The 16,004-nt window shown below is 33.5% G+C and overlaps 5 protein-coding genes and 1 pseudogene across 6 annotated transcripts, besides 1 other annotated feature; 5 read left to right on the forward strand and 1 right to left on the reverse strand.

Annotated features, from left to right (window-relative positions):
- Positions 1 to 576: 576 nt before the first annotated feature.
- On the forward strand, positions 577 to 8,464 carry TVAGG3_0847570 (beige/BEACH-related family; the record flags this gene model as incomplete). Its single annotated transcript, XM_001325118.1, has 1 exon — positions 577 to 7,800. One exon carries the CDS (start codon positions 577 to 579, stop codon positions 7,798 to 7,800), a length of 7,224 nt encoding a protein of 2,407 aa, XP_001325153.1.
- Positions 8,465 to 10,548: 2,084 nt separating this feature from the next.
- Positions 10,549 to 10,911, forward strand: TVAGG3_0847580 (uncharacterized protein; the record flags this gene model as incomplete). The annotated part of the gene is made up of 1 exon (XM_001325119.1): positions 10,549 to 10,911. The coding sequence occupies one exon, from the start codon at positions 10,549 to 10,551 to the stop codon at positions 10,909 to 10,911; it is 363 nt and encodes a 120-aa protein (XP_001325154.1).
- An 18-nt stretch (positions 10,912 to 10,929) lies between these two features.
- Positions 10,930 to 11,163, forward strand: TVAGG3_0847590 (serine threonine-protein phosphatase family; the record flags this gene model as incomplete). The annotated part of the gene is made up of 1 exon (XM_051249113.1): positions 10,930 to 11,163. A coding segment is annotated over one exon (234 nt), but the record flags the coding sequence as incomplete, so codon positions are not given.
- Positions 11,164 to 11,175: 12 nt separating this feature from the next.
- Positions 11,176 to 12,024, reverse strand: TVAGG3_0847600 (uncharacterized protein; the record flags this gene model as incomplete). The annotated part of the gene is made up of 1 exon (XM_001325120.1): positions 11,176 to 12,024. One exon carries the CDS (start codon positions 12,022 to 12,024, stop codon positions 11,176 to 11,178), a length of 849 nt encoding a protein of 282 aa, XP_001325155.1.
- A 453-nt stretch (positions 12,025 to 12,477) lies between these two features.
- Positions 12,478 to 16,004: part of a mobile genetic element that runs on past the window's edge.
- TVAGG3_0847620 lies at positions 14,887 to 15,291 on the forward strand (annotated as a pseudogene). The gene has a single exon. A coding segment is annotated over exon 1 (405 nt).
- Positions 15,311 to 15,463, forward strand: TVAGG3_0847630 (uncharacterized protein; the record flags this gene model as incomplete). The annotated part of the gene is made up of 1 exon (XM_051249114.1): positions 15,311 to 15,463. The coding sequence occupies one exon, from the start codon at positions 15,311 to 15,313 to the stop codon at positions 15,461 to 15,463; it is 153 nt and encodes a 50-aa protein (XP_051084589.1).

Here is a 16,004-nt window from a genome sequence, read left to right on the forward strand (position 1 = left end):
CAATTGTTGAGCGCCAAAAATTATTTACTGACTTTCATATGTACATTAAGATTTAATGAATTTTTTTAATTACATAAAAAAGTGACTTGGTCACGAGTTACGAAAATATCATTAGCAAAATACACTCTATCAATATTGACAAAAATAATTAATTTGAATGATAAAAACGCCTTACAAAATAAAATTATATTCAATTGTTTTATTTTGTAACACAAAAATGAAATACAGGCACGAATCACCCTAAAGTTACATAATTGCAAAACAATTTCGGAAATTCTGATTTATTATGTGCTTATTCCAGATACAGATCATACTTTTCTTATTAATAAATTCATAAAATTGCTAAATCGTATATTTTAAGCATAAAATATGTAATAGATATATGTGTTAGAGCGAAAATTACTAAAATATCGGTTTGAATTTAAGTTTTAAATTTGAATTAATTATTTCCAAGCAGAATTCAAAAATAATTTTGAGAATAAAGAATTATAATTCGAATCATTCCAAAAAACAGAATAATTATGGATGTTGAGGTGGTAGTTGATTATTGAATTCGAAATAATCGTCGTCAGTAGCATGGAGGGTGCTTCAGTAAATTTTACATTTGAAAACCACCCTGTAATTGCGACTCTCCGCATGAAAGGTATTCCTCGACGTAAAAAGCAATATAAAGCGGGAGAAAATCCTGATGCGGCTGAAAAAGAGAAATATTCAGAGCAACAACTTCATCAAATATATAATAAACTTGAATTGTCAAGTAGTATGGTTGCAGCCTTCAAGGAAGTATCATACTATAGGCATTTCGATCAAGCTCGTTTACAAAAATTAATTCAACTTCAAGTTAATCACCCTCCAGAAATTTTACAAGCCATTCCATATTACATATTGCATGCAGCTATATCATATTGTTTTCAACTCGAAGAGGCATATAATGATTCAGATCTTGTTTTAGTACTAAAATCTTTGATTTATCTCAGCCGCCATTCACAATTGGCTACAGCAGATAACATGATTTACTTTCTAATCAGGTTCGCATCATACAATGCTCTTGCGATCGATACAAAATCAGTTTTAGAGATAATTCAAATTTTTATTAACACAAAAAGAAAGGCAGACCCCAAACTATTCTCAGCATTAGTCTATTGGACCTCTAACAATAGATCTGCGCCAATAGTTCAAAGCTGTTCAGAACAAGTACTGAGTTCAAGTGTAAAAATCGAAAGTGCGAATATTGATACAGATACAATGATTCTTTTATCATTTATCGATGAAATGCTTAAGATATACCCAGATTCAATCACATCAGAAGATGCTACATTATTATTTTCGCGAATAGAAAAAGTTTTGAAAAAATTACAACCATTTGGCATTTCTATGTTCTCAACAATACAACAATACTTACCACAAGAAATTCTCGATAACTTTTACAAAGGAATTCCTCAAGATATCGTAAATTATATTCATACAAAAGGATATAAGTATCCTAAGATCGATTTATCACTATTTCCTGAATGTGTTAAGATTAATACGCCAAGATTTCCTTCAATTTGCCACAATTTCCATGAAAATGTTGATTTTTCTATCAAAGAATTGGAAAAATTCACATTCCCTACTACAGAATTGAATCCACAACTCAAGATATACTCAAAACTCATTTGCGAAAACAATTCTAAAGCAGTTGGAGAAGCATTAACAGAATCTCTACCAAAACTCGCTCAAAAGAAGATTTTTTTAGATGCTGTAGAATGCTACGTACAATTATTTAAGAACGATGAACCGTTCAAGTACTTTTTGAATGAGTTACTCAAAACTCAAGTATTTGATCCGAAAATCACGATTTTTTCACCGAAGAATGATGCTGTAGATGCTGTAATTAAGGTCAGGAACCTAATCTACGCCAACCTTTTTGATAATGGCTCTGTAATTTTGTCGGATTTTGCTCGAAATTTTGTTGGCTATCCGGATATGGCCGCTGAATTCTTCATAAGAATGACGAGTGCCCTGGAAAACCACCAAATGTCATCGATACATTTCCTCGTTCTCCAGTCAATTGCGTTATTATTCATTCCATCGTACCAAGACGCACATTCCAAAGCAACTGACCCTGAAATACGATTGAGCATCGAAAGGGCAAGACTCGCCATGGTCAACTTTTTCGTCTTGTCGATGAAAAACTGCGAATGTTTCGATGTTTACACAACTACGGACTTTTTGTCACTTTTCTTTTCATTAGTTTACGAAGATTTCTTTTCTGACGTAGTTATCGACAGTGTCTTTGAACACTTCAAGAATCCCAATGATGAATTCTTGCAGCAGATCACGACAGTACTCAGTTTTTCGATAACTTCAGGTGAAAATTACACAGATAAGAGATATGTCAACTTAACACTCAAAATCTTCAGAAGATTAGTAGAGATCGATGCATTCGAGACATCCTGCATGGGAGAATTGAAAGAAAAGCTCATGACAGTGATCAGATTGTCATCAAATGAATTTCCACCGGAATTCATCATTCTTTCTATCAAATTCTTAACTCTCATGTCATCCTACTTCCCAATAACAGCCGCAGATGCCAATATTCTCAGTAAAGCGATATCAATAACTTTTGAAGACGAACCAAGCCCTTTAGTGCATATGGAATTGGTAAATCTTCTTGCTGGTAAGCAGTTGCTCGCGTTATCACCCGATTTCTTGATAAAACAACCTTCAGCTTTGCCAATTTTCATAACAGCCTTCAAGAAGTCGTCGAGGTTAATGGGAAACCTCCAGTTTATCGAGCAATTATGTATATTCTCAAGCACAAACGCCAGACAGTGCCAAAAAGGAAAACTTGACATAGCTTTACTAGATTTGATCCAAGAGAACCCTTCTGACAAGAAAACCGTAAAGCTTAGCCTCAATTTAATCGGTCTGATCGCTAGTGTTTCGAGTTCTCGAACTGCTGTCCAAAAATTTATTTCAATGTTTTGTCCGATTGACAGTAAATACGTGAATCCGTTACTTGATGATGCTGTTGATGAGATGTCTACCATTCTTTCGAACGGCCATAACATTCCAAGCGGATATCTCCCAGTAACTAACAAAGAACCATACATAAGCATCACCGGTCTTAAATCCTCCGATTTTATGCATGGCTTCTCCGCAGGCTTTTGGACTTTTGTCGATTCAGGGAGCTCCAGGTCTCTTACGTCATTGTTTTCTTTATCGGACAAAAATTCCAAAATAATCGACGTTTCGGTTGAAAATTTCGGAATCGTTGTTCAATTAGGAAATCAAATCCAGACATTTCCCAATTGCTTAAACAGTGATATTTGGGTTTTCTTCGCTTTGACATTTGAAAATTTGTCAAAAGGTTTACAAACAGTAGTAAAACTCTATGTAGAGAACCGCCAACTGGAGCAAACCTTCGACGAATCCTTTGAAATCGAGAACGGCCAAATGATTTGTAATTGTGGATATCCATTTGAACCACGACAAAAGAATGAACATCCCGTCTTACTCGGCCCATTCTTTTTGTCACCACCATTACAATGGAAACAGTTTTACTCGATAGATACAATAGGAACACACGGAACATTTGATTTAGCTTTCTTTTCAGTACATCCTGAAGTAGAAAACTCCCTTTTGAACCTAAGAACAAAAAAGGATTACTCGTCAAGAGCTAAAATAATTGGTCCGGAAATCTTACAAACACCAACTTTTCAAGATATATTTTTGAGAAGTTATCAGGTCACTTCACTTATCCCTTTATTTGCACAAGCCAATTTAAGTGATAGTGTCAGAGTTCTTCCTATTGTCAGACTGATCAAGAAAGTCCTTGAAATATCCAATGAAGCACAAGCAGATTTCGAAAAATACGGCAGATTTTCAATAATCGCGTATTTACTGAAGAGTTTCGATATCGACATTTACCAAGAATTTTACCAAGTATTCGTCAAACTCCAGAACAAACAGATCGGCCAGAAATTGTCAACAGAAATACTGATGAACATTAAATTGCTGAGTTTGGCTCCTCCTGATTCACAAATTGGAATTTCTGAACATTGGCTGAACATTATTTTGCCATCTATCAAAGAAACACTTAAAAAGAAGAGCGAACTGAGAATATATTTGTTACCTTTCGTTGAATACTTCCATAAGATCACTCCGAAAGCCAGAATGAATGTAATAAAATCATTGGTTTTCAGAGCGGAATGTCAGTTCACTCATGAAGCATTTTTAGAATTAATTATGCAGACAATACAATCAAAAGATGAAGAAATCAATTACGAATTGTTGTTGCTTATATATAATATCGCTTGTTCTGATAAACAACCTTTTAATCAGATAGGAGATATAACTCATTTGACAACAATTCATTCTTTACTTTTGAAGAAAAGTGTCAGAATTTCAATTTTACTTTTAGACACAATTTTTGTTTTAGTACAAACAAATGTGTTTAGGAACCAATTATTGATATACTTAGAAGTATATAAGAATTTTTTACCCGTTGACATAATGAATGAAGAATTATTGACAGGAATAATGACAAGATGCGTTGATCAACCTGATTATCTTTCTATTTGTTGTTATATAATGGCAATGAATCCTTCTTTGGAACAGACATTTGTATATTTGATTCCTAAGAAAATTGACAATTATTTGCATGCAAACAAAGCTTGGCCACTTTGGCCGTTCATCGCTGCAGTGAATTGTAAAAAATCTGCTTCAATTGAAAAGATTTTTGAGTTCGTTTTGGAAGCATCACCAAAGAATTGGATAACTGATTACGTACTATTGGAAATTGCTGTAAGATTATGCCAGACAATGAATACAAAATACCAAACAATTTTCTTTAATGTAATGGGCCAATATTTGAAGAAATTCCCTGAAAACGTGACAGTTTTTGAAAATCTTTGTTTCGTTTTCATTTTCACGAGAAGGGAACAGACTCATAACAGTGCATTGCTATCTGTAATAAGCAAATGTCCTTTGAATCTCGTGGACAAATCAAATTTAGTTTTGCCACAATTAAATGTCAAATTTGAACCTGACAAATTCATTCAATTTTTGACAAAATTTGAGATTTACAAACCATTTACATATGGATTGAATTTCAATGAAAAGAATTTATGGGAAGATATATCTTTGGCCATGATTTTGAATGAATTTACTTCATCACAAAATTTGGAAAAACTTATTTCACTTCTAAACAATCGCCAGAAGAATATTGATTACACAGGACCTGTTGAACTTGTTATGAAGCAATACGAAGACTTTGTTAACTCAGTGAGTGTAGAATTCTCGAGATTGTGCAGTTTCATTTCGAAATTCCTTAAAAAAGCACAAGAAAAAACACTTAAATTCTCGAGAATTCATTTACCAAAGATTCCTGAGATAATTTCGAGTAATTTACTTGTTTCTCAACAATGGAAGACGCTTTGGACACAACTAACAATAGAATCAGCTCCTTGGGCATCATCTATCCAACAACCAGCAATTAAACATTATAATCTTGACCCAGTTTTGTGTTACGGATATTGTCCGATGAGAATGAAAGAGAACAAACACTTCAATGACCACAGGGATGCATCATTAAGTAGGGATTACGGATCAGCATTGACAGCCAAATCTAAAATAGACGAATACATGAAACAGCTCCAGGAAAAGTACGAAAAAGAAAGTCCACCTGAAATTTTGCAAGTTTTGTCACACAGAGATTCAGCTTTGTCTAGTGATTCAGGACCTGTTTTACTGAGATACAAAGGAACATTGGTCAAACTGACTTACGAATGTCCTTGCGAACTGATCATTGTTGAAGGCGGATTGAGAATAGACGTCGAAGGCGAAAACAAACAAAAAACAATTTCAATTCGCTCTAATTCCGTCAAAAAAGTATATTTCAGACCTTATTTGCATCATCCAACCGGTCTAGAAATATACTGCCATGACGGAAAGAGTTATTTATTGAATATGACTGTTAATTCAATGTCTATTCTCAAGAAAATGGCGAGTTTCGATGGCTGGCAGAAGACAATGATACAAACAATTCCTTCCATTAATATGATTGCTACAAACGGAGTTACAGAGAAATGGGTACAAGGAAAGAAATCGAATTTCTCGTATTTGATGTATTTGAATCGTATAAGTGGTCGAACATTTAACGATTCAAGTCTTTATCCAATCATGCCGTGGATATTAAGTGATTACGAATCAAGTAAATTGGATTTAGACAACGAGAAAAACTACAGAGATCTTTCAAAACCAATCGGAGCTCTCGGGGAATCGAGATTGAAAGAAATCATTGAAAGACAGAAAAGTTTGACAGAATTCGGATTGATTAATTACATGTATTCCAGTTGTTATTCATCGCCTTTGACTGTATTCATGTGGCTGATGAGAATGGAACCATTTACAACTCTTCACACTCAGTTGCAAAGTGGAAAATTCGATCACGCTGCAAGATTGTTTATTTCTGTTGGTGATACATGGAAAATGGTCACTTCACATATGAATGATTTCAGAGAATTGATACCTGAATTCTATTATTTGCCGCAATTTTTAGTGAATGAGAATCATTTCGATCTTGGAAAAGTTAATGGAAAAGAAGTAAATGATGTAAAACTTCCAAATTGGGCGAAATCTCCTTTGGATTTCGTTTACAAGATGAGACAAGCTTTGGAAAGTGATTTCGTATCAAGGAACTTAAATAAATGGATTGATTTGATCTGGGGAGTGAATTCTTGTGGAGAAGGAGCTGAAAAATCATTGAATACTTTCGATCCAAACATGTACGAGTCTGCATGGAATAATGAGACATTAAATGACCCTGGAAAGCGTTCATTGATTGAAGCAACAATGAAACACTGCGGACAAATACCTCAGCAGTTGTTTAATATCCAACATCCTTCTAAATCTGCAACATACGAACTCCGCCGTGAAATTATTTATGATACAAAAATTGATCCTTTCGCTGCTGTTTCTGTTGTAAGAAAAGCCTTCATTTTCACACAGCATGGACAGATTTTGTGTCATGATGGCGGCGAATACAATGCTGTTGAAGTTTCCAGTTTGTCTTTCCATCCAAGTGATGATTCTTCTCTTCCTATGGTTACGTTTGGAAAATCAATTGCTATTGCTGCTCCTCTTGGATATATCGAGATTTTCGATACAGAAAAGAACGAATCCAAGAAAGTTTTCGCACACACAGGAAAGGCAACATGCATTGATAGTTCCACGAGATTAGTTTGCAGTGGAGGAAGTGATTCAACATTATATTTGTTCGACCATTCTATGCAGAATTCCGGAAATATTCCTTTCTTCAGAGAAGAAGTTGTTGATTGCAGTATTTGCGATGCTTTCCACTTGGCTGCTGCTATTACTCGCGATGGATGTTTGTTTGCTGTTGATACTACAAGAGTCATTGTCAAATTCTCTTTGACTGTTGAGTCTCCAAGACATGTTGTTGTTACTCCTGCATGGGGATTTGTTGTTGTCGTCTCTACAACTCCTGATGACACAACAGATTCTGTCGCTGTTTACACATGCAATGGAGAATTAGTTACACAGGCAAAGACAGCAAGGATATCAATGATAAAGGCTGTGAAGGATAGAAAAGGATTCGATTACTTGGTTTGGTCTGATGAAAGAGGAGGAATTAGAGTTGTTGAAGCTTATCATGCAGAAAGAATGTCTGAAACAAGGCCAATAAAGATGTTAGGTTCTTTGATTTCGCTTCATGATATGAATAATAAGGAAATTGTTGCTGTAACGAAACATGGCGTTGTAGCTTATTTACCTGTTGATTATTTAACACATTGAAGAAAGAAAAAATAGAAGAAAAGAAAATTAATTTTGTTTAATTTTAATTTTGTTTTTTTGATATATTTTTAATATTTTCATAAAAAAAGGAATGTTTATTTTTTTTAAAGAATTATATTAGGATATTTCATTATAATAGTTTCATAATTATAATTGCAAACAAAGGTATTCATAATTTGAAGAATGTCCAAATCTTATAGTATTGAAATGGAAAGCCTAGAAGTATCCATTATATTAATCATAAAGATGCCTTTCTTCATTACGTTTCCTATCTCAATAATTGTGAAACTATTGAAATATAATCTTGATAAAATTCGTTGTGTGTAAACCTTTCAATTCCCTAAAATTTTGGGAGTCAGACGAGTAACTTTGGTGAAATGGCTATTGAAATGCGAATAACAAACCATCAAGTTTGTATTCTAGATACGCTAGGCATCAAGTTCAAAAATTACATAAATTTCAATTTTTGGTGATTTTTTTCCCAAACATATGAAAAACCTATCTGTGTTGATGTCAAAAAATGAAAATTCATGAAATTATGGTTAGACTTGGGTGTTGTGCTTTTCCATTGAAAACTGAAAGAAATTATTCAATTCATTATTAAAATAGAATGAAATTTAATTTTTAACTTCAAATTAATAATTCAAGAATATTTAGAAGTTGTCATACTATTCAATGTTTGAATGGCTTTAGATGAGTTCTCACATTTGATAAAATTTCTCTAAATCTTAGTGAAACTTCTTAATCCATGAGAAAAGATGTAAACCATTCAAAATTTTATCATCGAATATTTTCTGACTTCGATTATTCATTTTTTGACACATGATTCATGCAGACAATTTTTAAAATAAATATGTATATTATTATTTTATTTACATATCCAGGCTTTTGAAATGATTATTAATTCACTTCATACTTTTTTGAAGTCGAAAAGTCTTATCATTTTAATATAAATCGATATAATTTTAAGCCTTTTCATTGCAAGAGCATATTTTCTCTTCTTGAAATAAAAAATGAGATGAGTGGAGTTAGTCTGTCTATTTTGATTTATATCACATTTTCATAAATATATATCATATAATTAGCAGAAAATATATTTGCTTTGAATTCATCGCACGCTCAGGTTTAATTAGTGAAATAATTGGTGCCATTCCTTTCCATATATCGGTAAATATTCCAAGATTGCATCTGATTATTTCGATTGATATTTGTAATTTGAAAGATGGAGATGCTCAAAATATTCATTCCTTTAAAATATAATATAATTAAACAATTTAAATGAGCCATTATATTGATTTTGCTAAATTATTTTTGTTTTTCCAAATTTCAAATATTAATAGAAGTCATAAAGACTGCAAAATTCGTTTTATATCCAAAAATAAGAATAAACTTGTTATAATCATTACAAATGAAAAAATTGACTTTCTGACATCACCAAAATGTAAACTATTGAAATGATGGTCAATCAGCGACCAAAAGGAATCACATTCAGGTCAGGTAAGTGGGGCTTCCAGGCGCGTTGCGCCCTCTAGCCCCGAAGATGTTTAGTATAAATGAAGTTTTTATTCGGAAAATTGTTAGTCTTCTGGTGTGAATTCGGAGGACTCTTCTTGGATAGAGTCTTGTATTTCCTCCTCTTCTTCTTCTTCCTCCATTGCTTCTGGGAAGAAGCCTTCTTCTGGGTCGAAAACATTATATACTGTGTCGCTTTTCACAAATTATATATGTTTTCATGCTTTGTCACTTTTCTATCACTTTTCGGGTAAAAACATTTTTATTATTATATATAAATGAATTTTACAAAACCACCGTTACCGTTCTTTGGAAATAAGAGTAGATGTAAAGATATTATATTGAGAGAACTTAAGAAACTACCGAATGGTCTAACATTTGTAGATTTGTTCGGTGGAAGTTTCTATATATCCCATTTATGTCATACCGTATTCCCAGACTCAAAGATTATATGCAATGACTTCGACAACTATATGGACCGTCTCAAACATATTCCAGACACAAACAATATATTGAAAGAGTTAAAAGAAAAGATACCTATAGGTAAGATGGAACGTATACCATTAGATAAGAAAAATATTGTGAGAGAGGTTTTGAAAAAAACAGAATATATAGACTGGGATAGTATATCTGCTAGACTATTATATAGTGGTGCTATAAGAGTTCATGACATTGAAACACTTATGTCAAAAGTTTTATATCTTAACTATACAAATGTTTTCAAAGAGAACATAGAAAAATATATTGAGGGTATAGAGTTTGTGAGATGTCATTGGACAGAGTTGTATGAAAAATATAAAGACAAGGAAAATGTTTTCTTTATAGTGGACCCGCCGTTCTATAACACACGGGATTTTCAATACCAAGTAGACTGGACTTTGAGAGACTCTTTAGAAACTTTAGACGTTATACATAACCATCCATGCTTTTACTTTACATCCGATAAAAGTGGTTTGGAAACCGTTATGAGATGGTTAGAGGACATACATGACTATGAGTTTATATATGACAAGATAGAATATGAGAGAGGTCCTATAAACCGGAGAAAGTGTCACAATAAAGAAATTTTATTAGTAAGTAAATGTGGTTTGAAATAGGACTACTTGTTTTAGGTTTTTTCCATTGTGTCATTTATTTATTTGACGTGGCAGAAAAGTACAGAGAATATGAAGATGAACCAATGCCTGCAAATGTTCAGTATATGTACTCGTAAGAGATATTTTTATCTAATATTAAATGGACGCACAGAACTTAGCGAATGCACAGCAACCTGGACAACCAAACCCAGAGAATATTCCAAATGAAGTTAGAATACAAACTGCAATGGCAAACTATGGTCAAGTGCCAACAGATGTACAAATGCAAACTGCCATGTCAAATGACGCTGCGTTAGGTTTGCCACCATGGTATGCAAATATGAGATGGAAAGAGTTTTATACAAACCCTGAAGTGGGATATAAACAACTTTATGCAGATGACGCGAACACAGGAGTTGACCCAGAATATGTTTTCTACCAGAGGAGAAACAGAATGTATGAGCTCCAGTTAAAGAATGCTATGGAACTCAACAGGAAACGTAAGAGACTAGGCGGACATTAGATTTTTACATATAGTAAAATGGGTTTCTTCAGTAGTATTGGAAACTTCTTCAGAAGAGTTGGAAGAGGTATATGGAATGGAATAAAATCTGTCGGAAGAGGAGTATGGAACGGTGTCAAAAATATTGGTAAAAGAGTAGGTCAGCTTGTTGGTATTATACCTAAAGACCCTGAACCAGAAGAACAAGCTCCTGTTATACAACAGCCTGAACCTGCACCACAGTCAAGTTGGCAACCAAATCCAACACCTCAACCGTATTAAAAATTATATTTTTACCGTTCGATAGTAGTTGTATATGAAACTAAGTTCTAAGTAAAACGCATGGTATAATGGAATTATTCTTTTTCTTCCATCTGTAGTAAACCATACTTGAAAGTCTGAAATACTTCCACTTGGTGGTTCGTATAACTTTGTAGGTTTTTCGTAAAAGTCATTTGCCAAGCATAAGAAAGAGTTTTGGGCGCCAGAAAATGAAGCATGAACTATCACAGCATCTTGGTCGAAAACATCTTTAAATAAATATGGTTCATCTCTTGCATATCGACTGTAGATATTTGCTAAAGGAGGTTCAACTTTCTGATTTAACATTCTTTGCAAATAATACCATGACATTGCAGTGAATTCTGTATATATTTGTTCGTCTTTATTTGGATTGTCTTCGTAGATTTGAAATGACACTTGTGAATTTTGTTTGTCATATACAATTCTCACATAAAGTGTGCTATTGGTATTCGCATATTCATCAGCATATTTTGCATAACATGAATTTATTTTATCTTCTATATTTTTTAATGCAGTCTGTAGAGAAGATGAGAGGTCAACTTGTATTAGCTCAATTTCTTCCCACATTTTTCGTTGCCCTTCAGATGTATAATCTATATGAAACCTTACAATAAATGGAAAACTTTTATCTTCTACAGACACAAACTTTATTCTTCGAAAGCCAATAGCTTTTGTGACAGATGGGTCTCTTAACCATCTTAATGGGTAGTCAAAACGATAGCCTTCATGCTTTACGGTATCTGTCTCAAACTTTTGACCGACATTAGTAAAAAGTTCATCTAATGGTTTAGTTGTAGCAACTCTAGAATTTTCTTTTTCTATTGGAAGCATATTTTATCTATAATAAAAATGTCAAATGAAACAGCGTCTATGCGAGAAATACAACACAACCGACAACTCATTATGCAAGCTCTAAATAAGAACACAACAAACTTTTCAAACTATTCTAAGATATCTGAGTCATTGAAAGAAGGAAACTTAAAACTGACAATAAACCCAATGACAGATGAGTTTCTGTTTCAAGACAATAAGAACCATACTGTCTGTATAAATCCAACAAAAGGAACTTTAAACGAGAAACCTATAAATGAACTTCTTTTGAAAGCAGATGTTGACAACAAAGCTGACAAAGAATATGTAGACGATGCAATAGCAAAAGAAGAAGAAAGAGCTAACAATGCTTATGCAACAAAAGAACATACTCATCCTGAACTAGCAGACAAAACATATGTTGACAATAAAATGTCAAGTGAAGTGACAAGAGCTGAAAACGAATATTCTAAAAAGACTCATATACATTATATTAACCAAATACCAAGTCTTAAGGAAACATTAGAGACAAAAGCAGATAAGACTCATACACATTCTATATCTGATATTACAAACTTATAAGAAACCTTAAACAGGAAAAGTGACGTTGGACATACACATACCATTGCAAATATTACAAACTTATAAGAAACCTTAAACATGAAAAGTGACGTTGGACATACACATACCATTGCAAATATTACAAACTTACAAGAAACCTTAAACAGGAAAAGTGACGTTGGACATACACATACCATTGCAAATATTACAAACTTACAAGAAACCTTAAACAGGAAAAGTGACGTTGGACATACACATTCTATATCTGAAATAACAGACTTAAACGTTAGCCTTGAAAATAAAGCAGATAAAACATATGTCAATGAAATATACCAAAGTTTGATAGGAACAAAAAAATATTGAAACTATTGTTGGTGACTTTTCTGTCAATGAAGAAAATAAATATTTTAGATGGCAGTTGGTACAGTCCTTAAAAAATGGTACACGGCATAAACTCATTCCGAAAAATAACAATGAAATGTATGTAAGCTATAAAAAGAATGATGGTACACAAGTTAAAGTTCCATTAGACAACAACTGCTACTTAAACTTATATGGAGACGAACAAAAGAAATATTTAAGAGTTTATGAAATGGCAGATATGACATTGCCTGACCCAGCTCCAGCACCATATTATTATGACTATGGAGATGACGACAGAACACCACATGTAGATGAACAAAAGCTAACATTATATTTAGATTATTATAGATATAAAAGATATAATGCAATAGAAAAAACGAGAATAGTATATTATTATACAGATGACAGAAATAAATATTATAGTCAAGATTTTACCTACCCTGAAAACATAAGATTATATTATAAAAAATATTCTGACACAAACCAGAAGAAACCTGAAATAGTTGCACTATATTTTAAGTTCAAAAGAGACAATCCTATAATATCTCATATGTTTGATTTAATGAACCCAGTAGGTTCTATTTATACATCTATGGATGCAAGAGGTCCTCAAGTAATGTTTGGTGTTGGTGCATGGGAACAAATAGTCGACAGGTTTTTGTATTGTGCAAACTCTTCAAAGGAAACGGGTGGAAGTAAAACGATTTCAGGTGAAAATTTACCTGCACACAGTCACTACATAGATTTAAGTACATCTCAAGCAGGTTGGCATAAGCATAGATATTGGGATTGGTCAGGAATGACAAAAGGTCAAGGATATGATGTTAAAGAGGACGTTAAGTTTGCTATAAATTGTTACTGGAGTGACACTCAGGGAGAAGGAAACCATACACATTTCGTTTCAGGATATACACAAACAACGGGACAAAGTAAAGAATACATGCCACCTTACATGACAGTTTACGCATGGTATAGAATTGCTTAGTCGTCATTTTCAACTTCTTTAGCATATTCGTCAGGAGTTGTCTTATATTTGTTAGGAACTGTCTTTGAAAGTATACCACCTTGAACTTTGACAAGTTTGAAACGAGGTCTGGCAATAGTAGTTTTATCTTCTGCTTGCAGTGTGTACATTTTGCCATGTTTGCCTAAAACTTCATAATATTCTCTTGTATACTTTCTTCTATTTTTACGAACACGAATGTGAGTACCTGTCGGGTTCCCATTGTTGTCATAGTCAATAGTATTTTCATATGGGTCGCGTTTAGGTATTTCTATTTTTACTTTGTCACCTTTCTGAAGTTTGAAGCCCGGCATTCTTTCTTGTTTGTCTCTTTTGACTAAATTATTAAATATATAGTCTTTCTCTAAGTCAGGGTTGTTTTTCATTTCTTCGGGGGAGTGGTTTCCCAAACCTTTTTGTTTACGGTTATTGTAAATATTTAAAACTTGTCTCATCTTTGCCATGGAGAAGTGTCTATATTTGTCGTCATATGACATTTCATTTGCTTCACCACCTTGTGGTTGGTTTAAGTCTCTTAACATTTTTATACAACCGTCAATGGCACCAAGAGCAGAATGGTTTTGGTAGACAATGAAATATTGGTTTACATTTTTTGAACGCAGATAGTTTTTTACATCATCTGATTTGAAAGAACTTTCACAGTCAGATGTCAGTTTTGTTGGATGGTATTTGTCAACGAATATTGTCAAAGCAGTTTTCACATCTAAAATATTTTTGGACCATAATGGTATGGCTTCACAGTATCTTGTGTTTTGACCAACAAATATTAACCAGTATGGAGGTCCATCTGTTCTAACTCTCGGAATGTTTTCCAAGATATCCATAAACCAAGCATTTGGTGTTGAACTAAAGATTTTTATCATGAGTGCTTTCTTTGTCGCTTTAGAAACATAGGGGTCCTTGTTCGGATTCGTCATTTTTTTACCCTATAAGAAATGGGTTTATTTGGCGCATTAGCAGGAGTTGCATCCAGATTTTTGCCCGCAGTGGGAACAATAGCCAGAGGTGCATTTGGAATTGGAAAGAAGATTTTGAGTACATTAGGTATACTAAAAGAGAAAGCACAGCCTATTATACAAACTGTACAGAAAGGTTGGATGTAGCACGAGATGCAACAAATCTTATTCCAAATCCTGAAACAAGAGGAAAAGTTCAAGGATGGATGGACAATGTAGGAAGACAAGCAGGAAACTATTATATATAACAAAGCAAATGACTACTATAACCAAGCAGGACACTATATGGACCAAGGTGAAAGATTCTTTAACAGAGGATATAACCATGCACAACAGTGGGTAAACAATAACCAACCTCAACCGCCTCAAACGTGGGGAATGTAAAGTTTTTTATTGAGATGAAATGAACAATGCAGCATTGAGACAAATGAGTTCAAGATGGATTTGTCGGCTTCCAGCATTTACACCACATGCTTGTAAAGTTCTTCCTATACCTCAGGAAGTTTTAGACCGACTTAAAAAACCTAAACAACCAGTTGAAAACAAACCAAACTAAATTTTTTTACTGAGATGAAATGAACAATGCAGCTTTAAACAGAATAAGTCATGGAAGACCACCTTTTACACCACGTGTTTGTAAAGTTCTTCCTATACCTCAGGAAGTTTTAGACGACTTAAAAAACCTAAACAACCAGTTGAAAACAAACCAAACTAAAATTTTTTACTGAGATGAAATGACCGAAGAAGTTGAAACGGTAGATTTGACACCACAAACAAAAAGTTCAGAACCATTGTCAAAACCTGTCAAAGAACTTACAGATGAAGAAGAAAAATTCAATAATAGAAGTGCCAGGTCTGGAAATACAAACCCTAACTATAAAGTCACTTTTCATAGAAATGGAACGGCTAGTATCTCAAAAAAGAAACAGACTCTCACAAATAAAATATTGAAGTCTGAAGGAGCTTTCGAGACAACAGATGGAAAAGTTTACTTCACTGACCAACAGTTCATTATAGAACATCTCATTGACTTAGAGTCGAAATATTCTAAACTTTACAACAAACACAAAAAGTTGAAAGGAAAACAAAAACAAATG

This window comes from Trichomonas vaginalis, chromosome VI (genome assembly GCF_026262505.1).
Source record: "Trichomonas vaginalis G3 chromosome VI, whole genome shotgun sequence".
In the NCBI taxonomy this organism is placed as follows: domain Eukaryota; phylum Parabasalia; order Trichomonadida; family Trichomonadidae; genus Trichomonas; species Trichomonas vaginalis.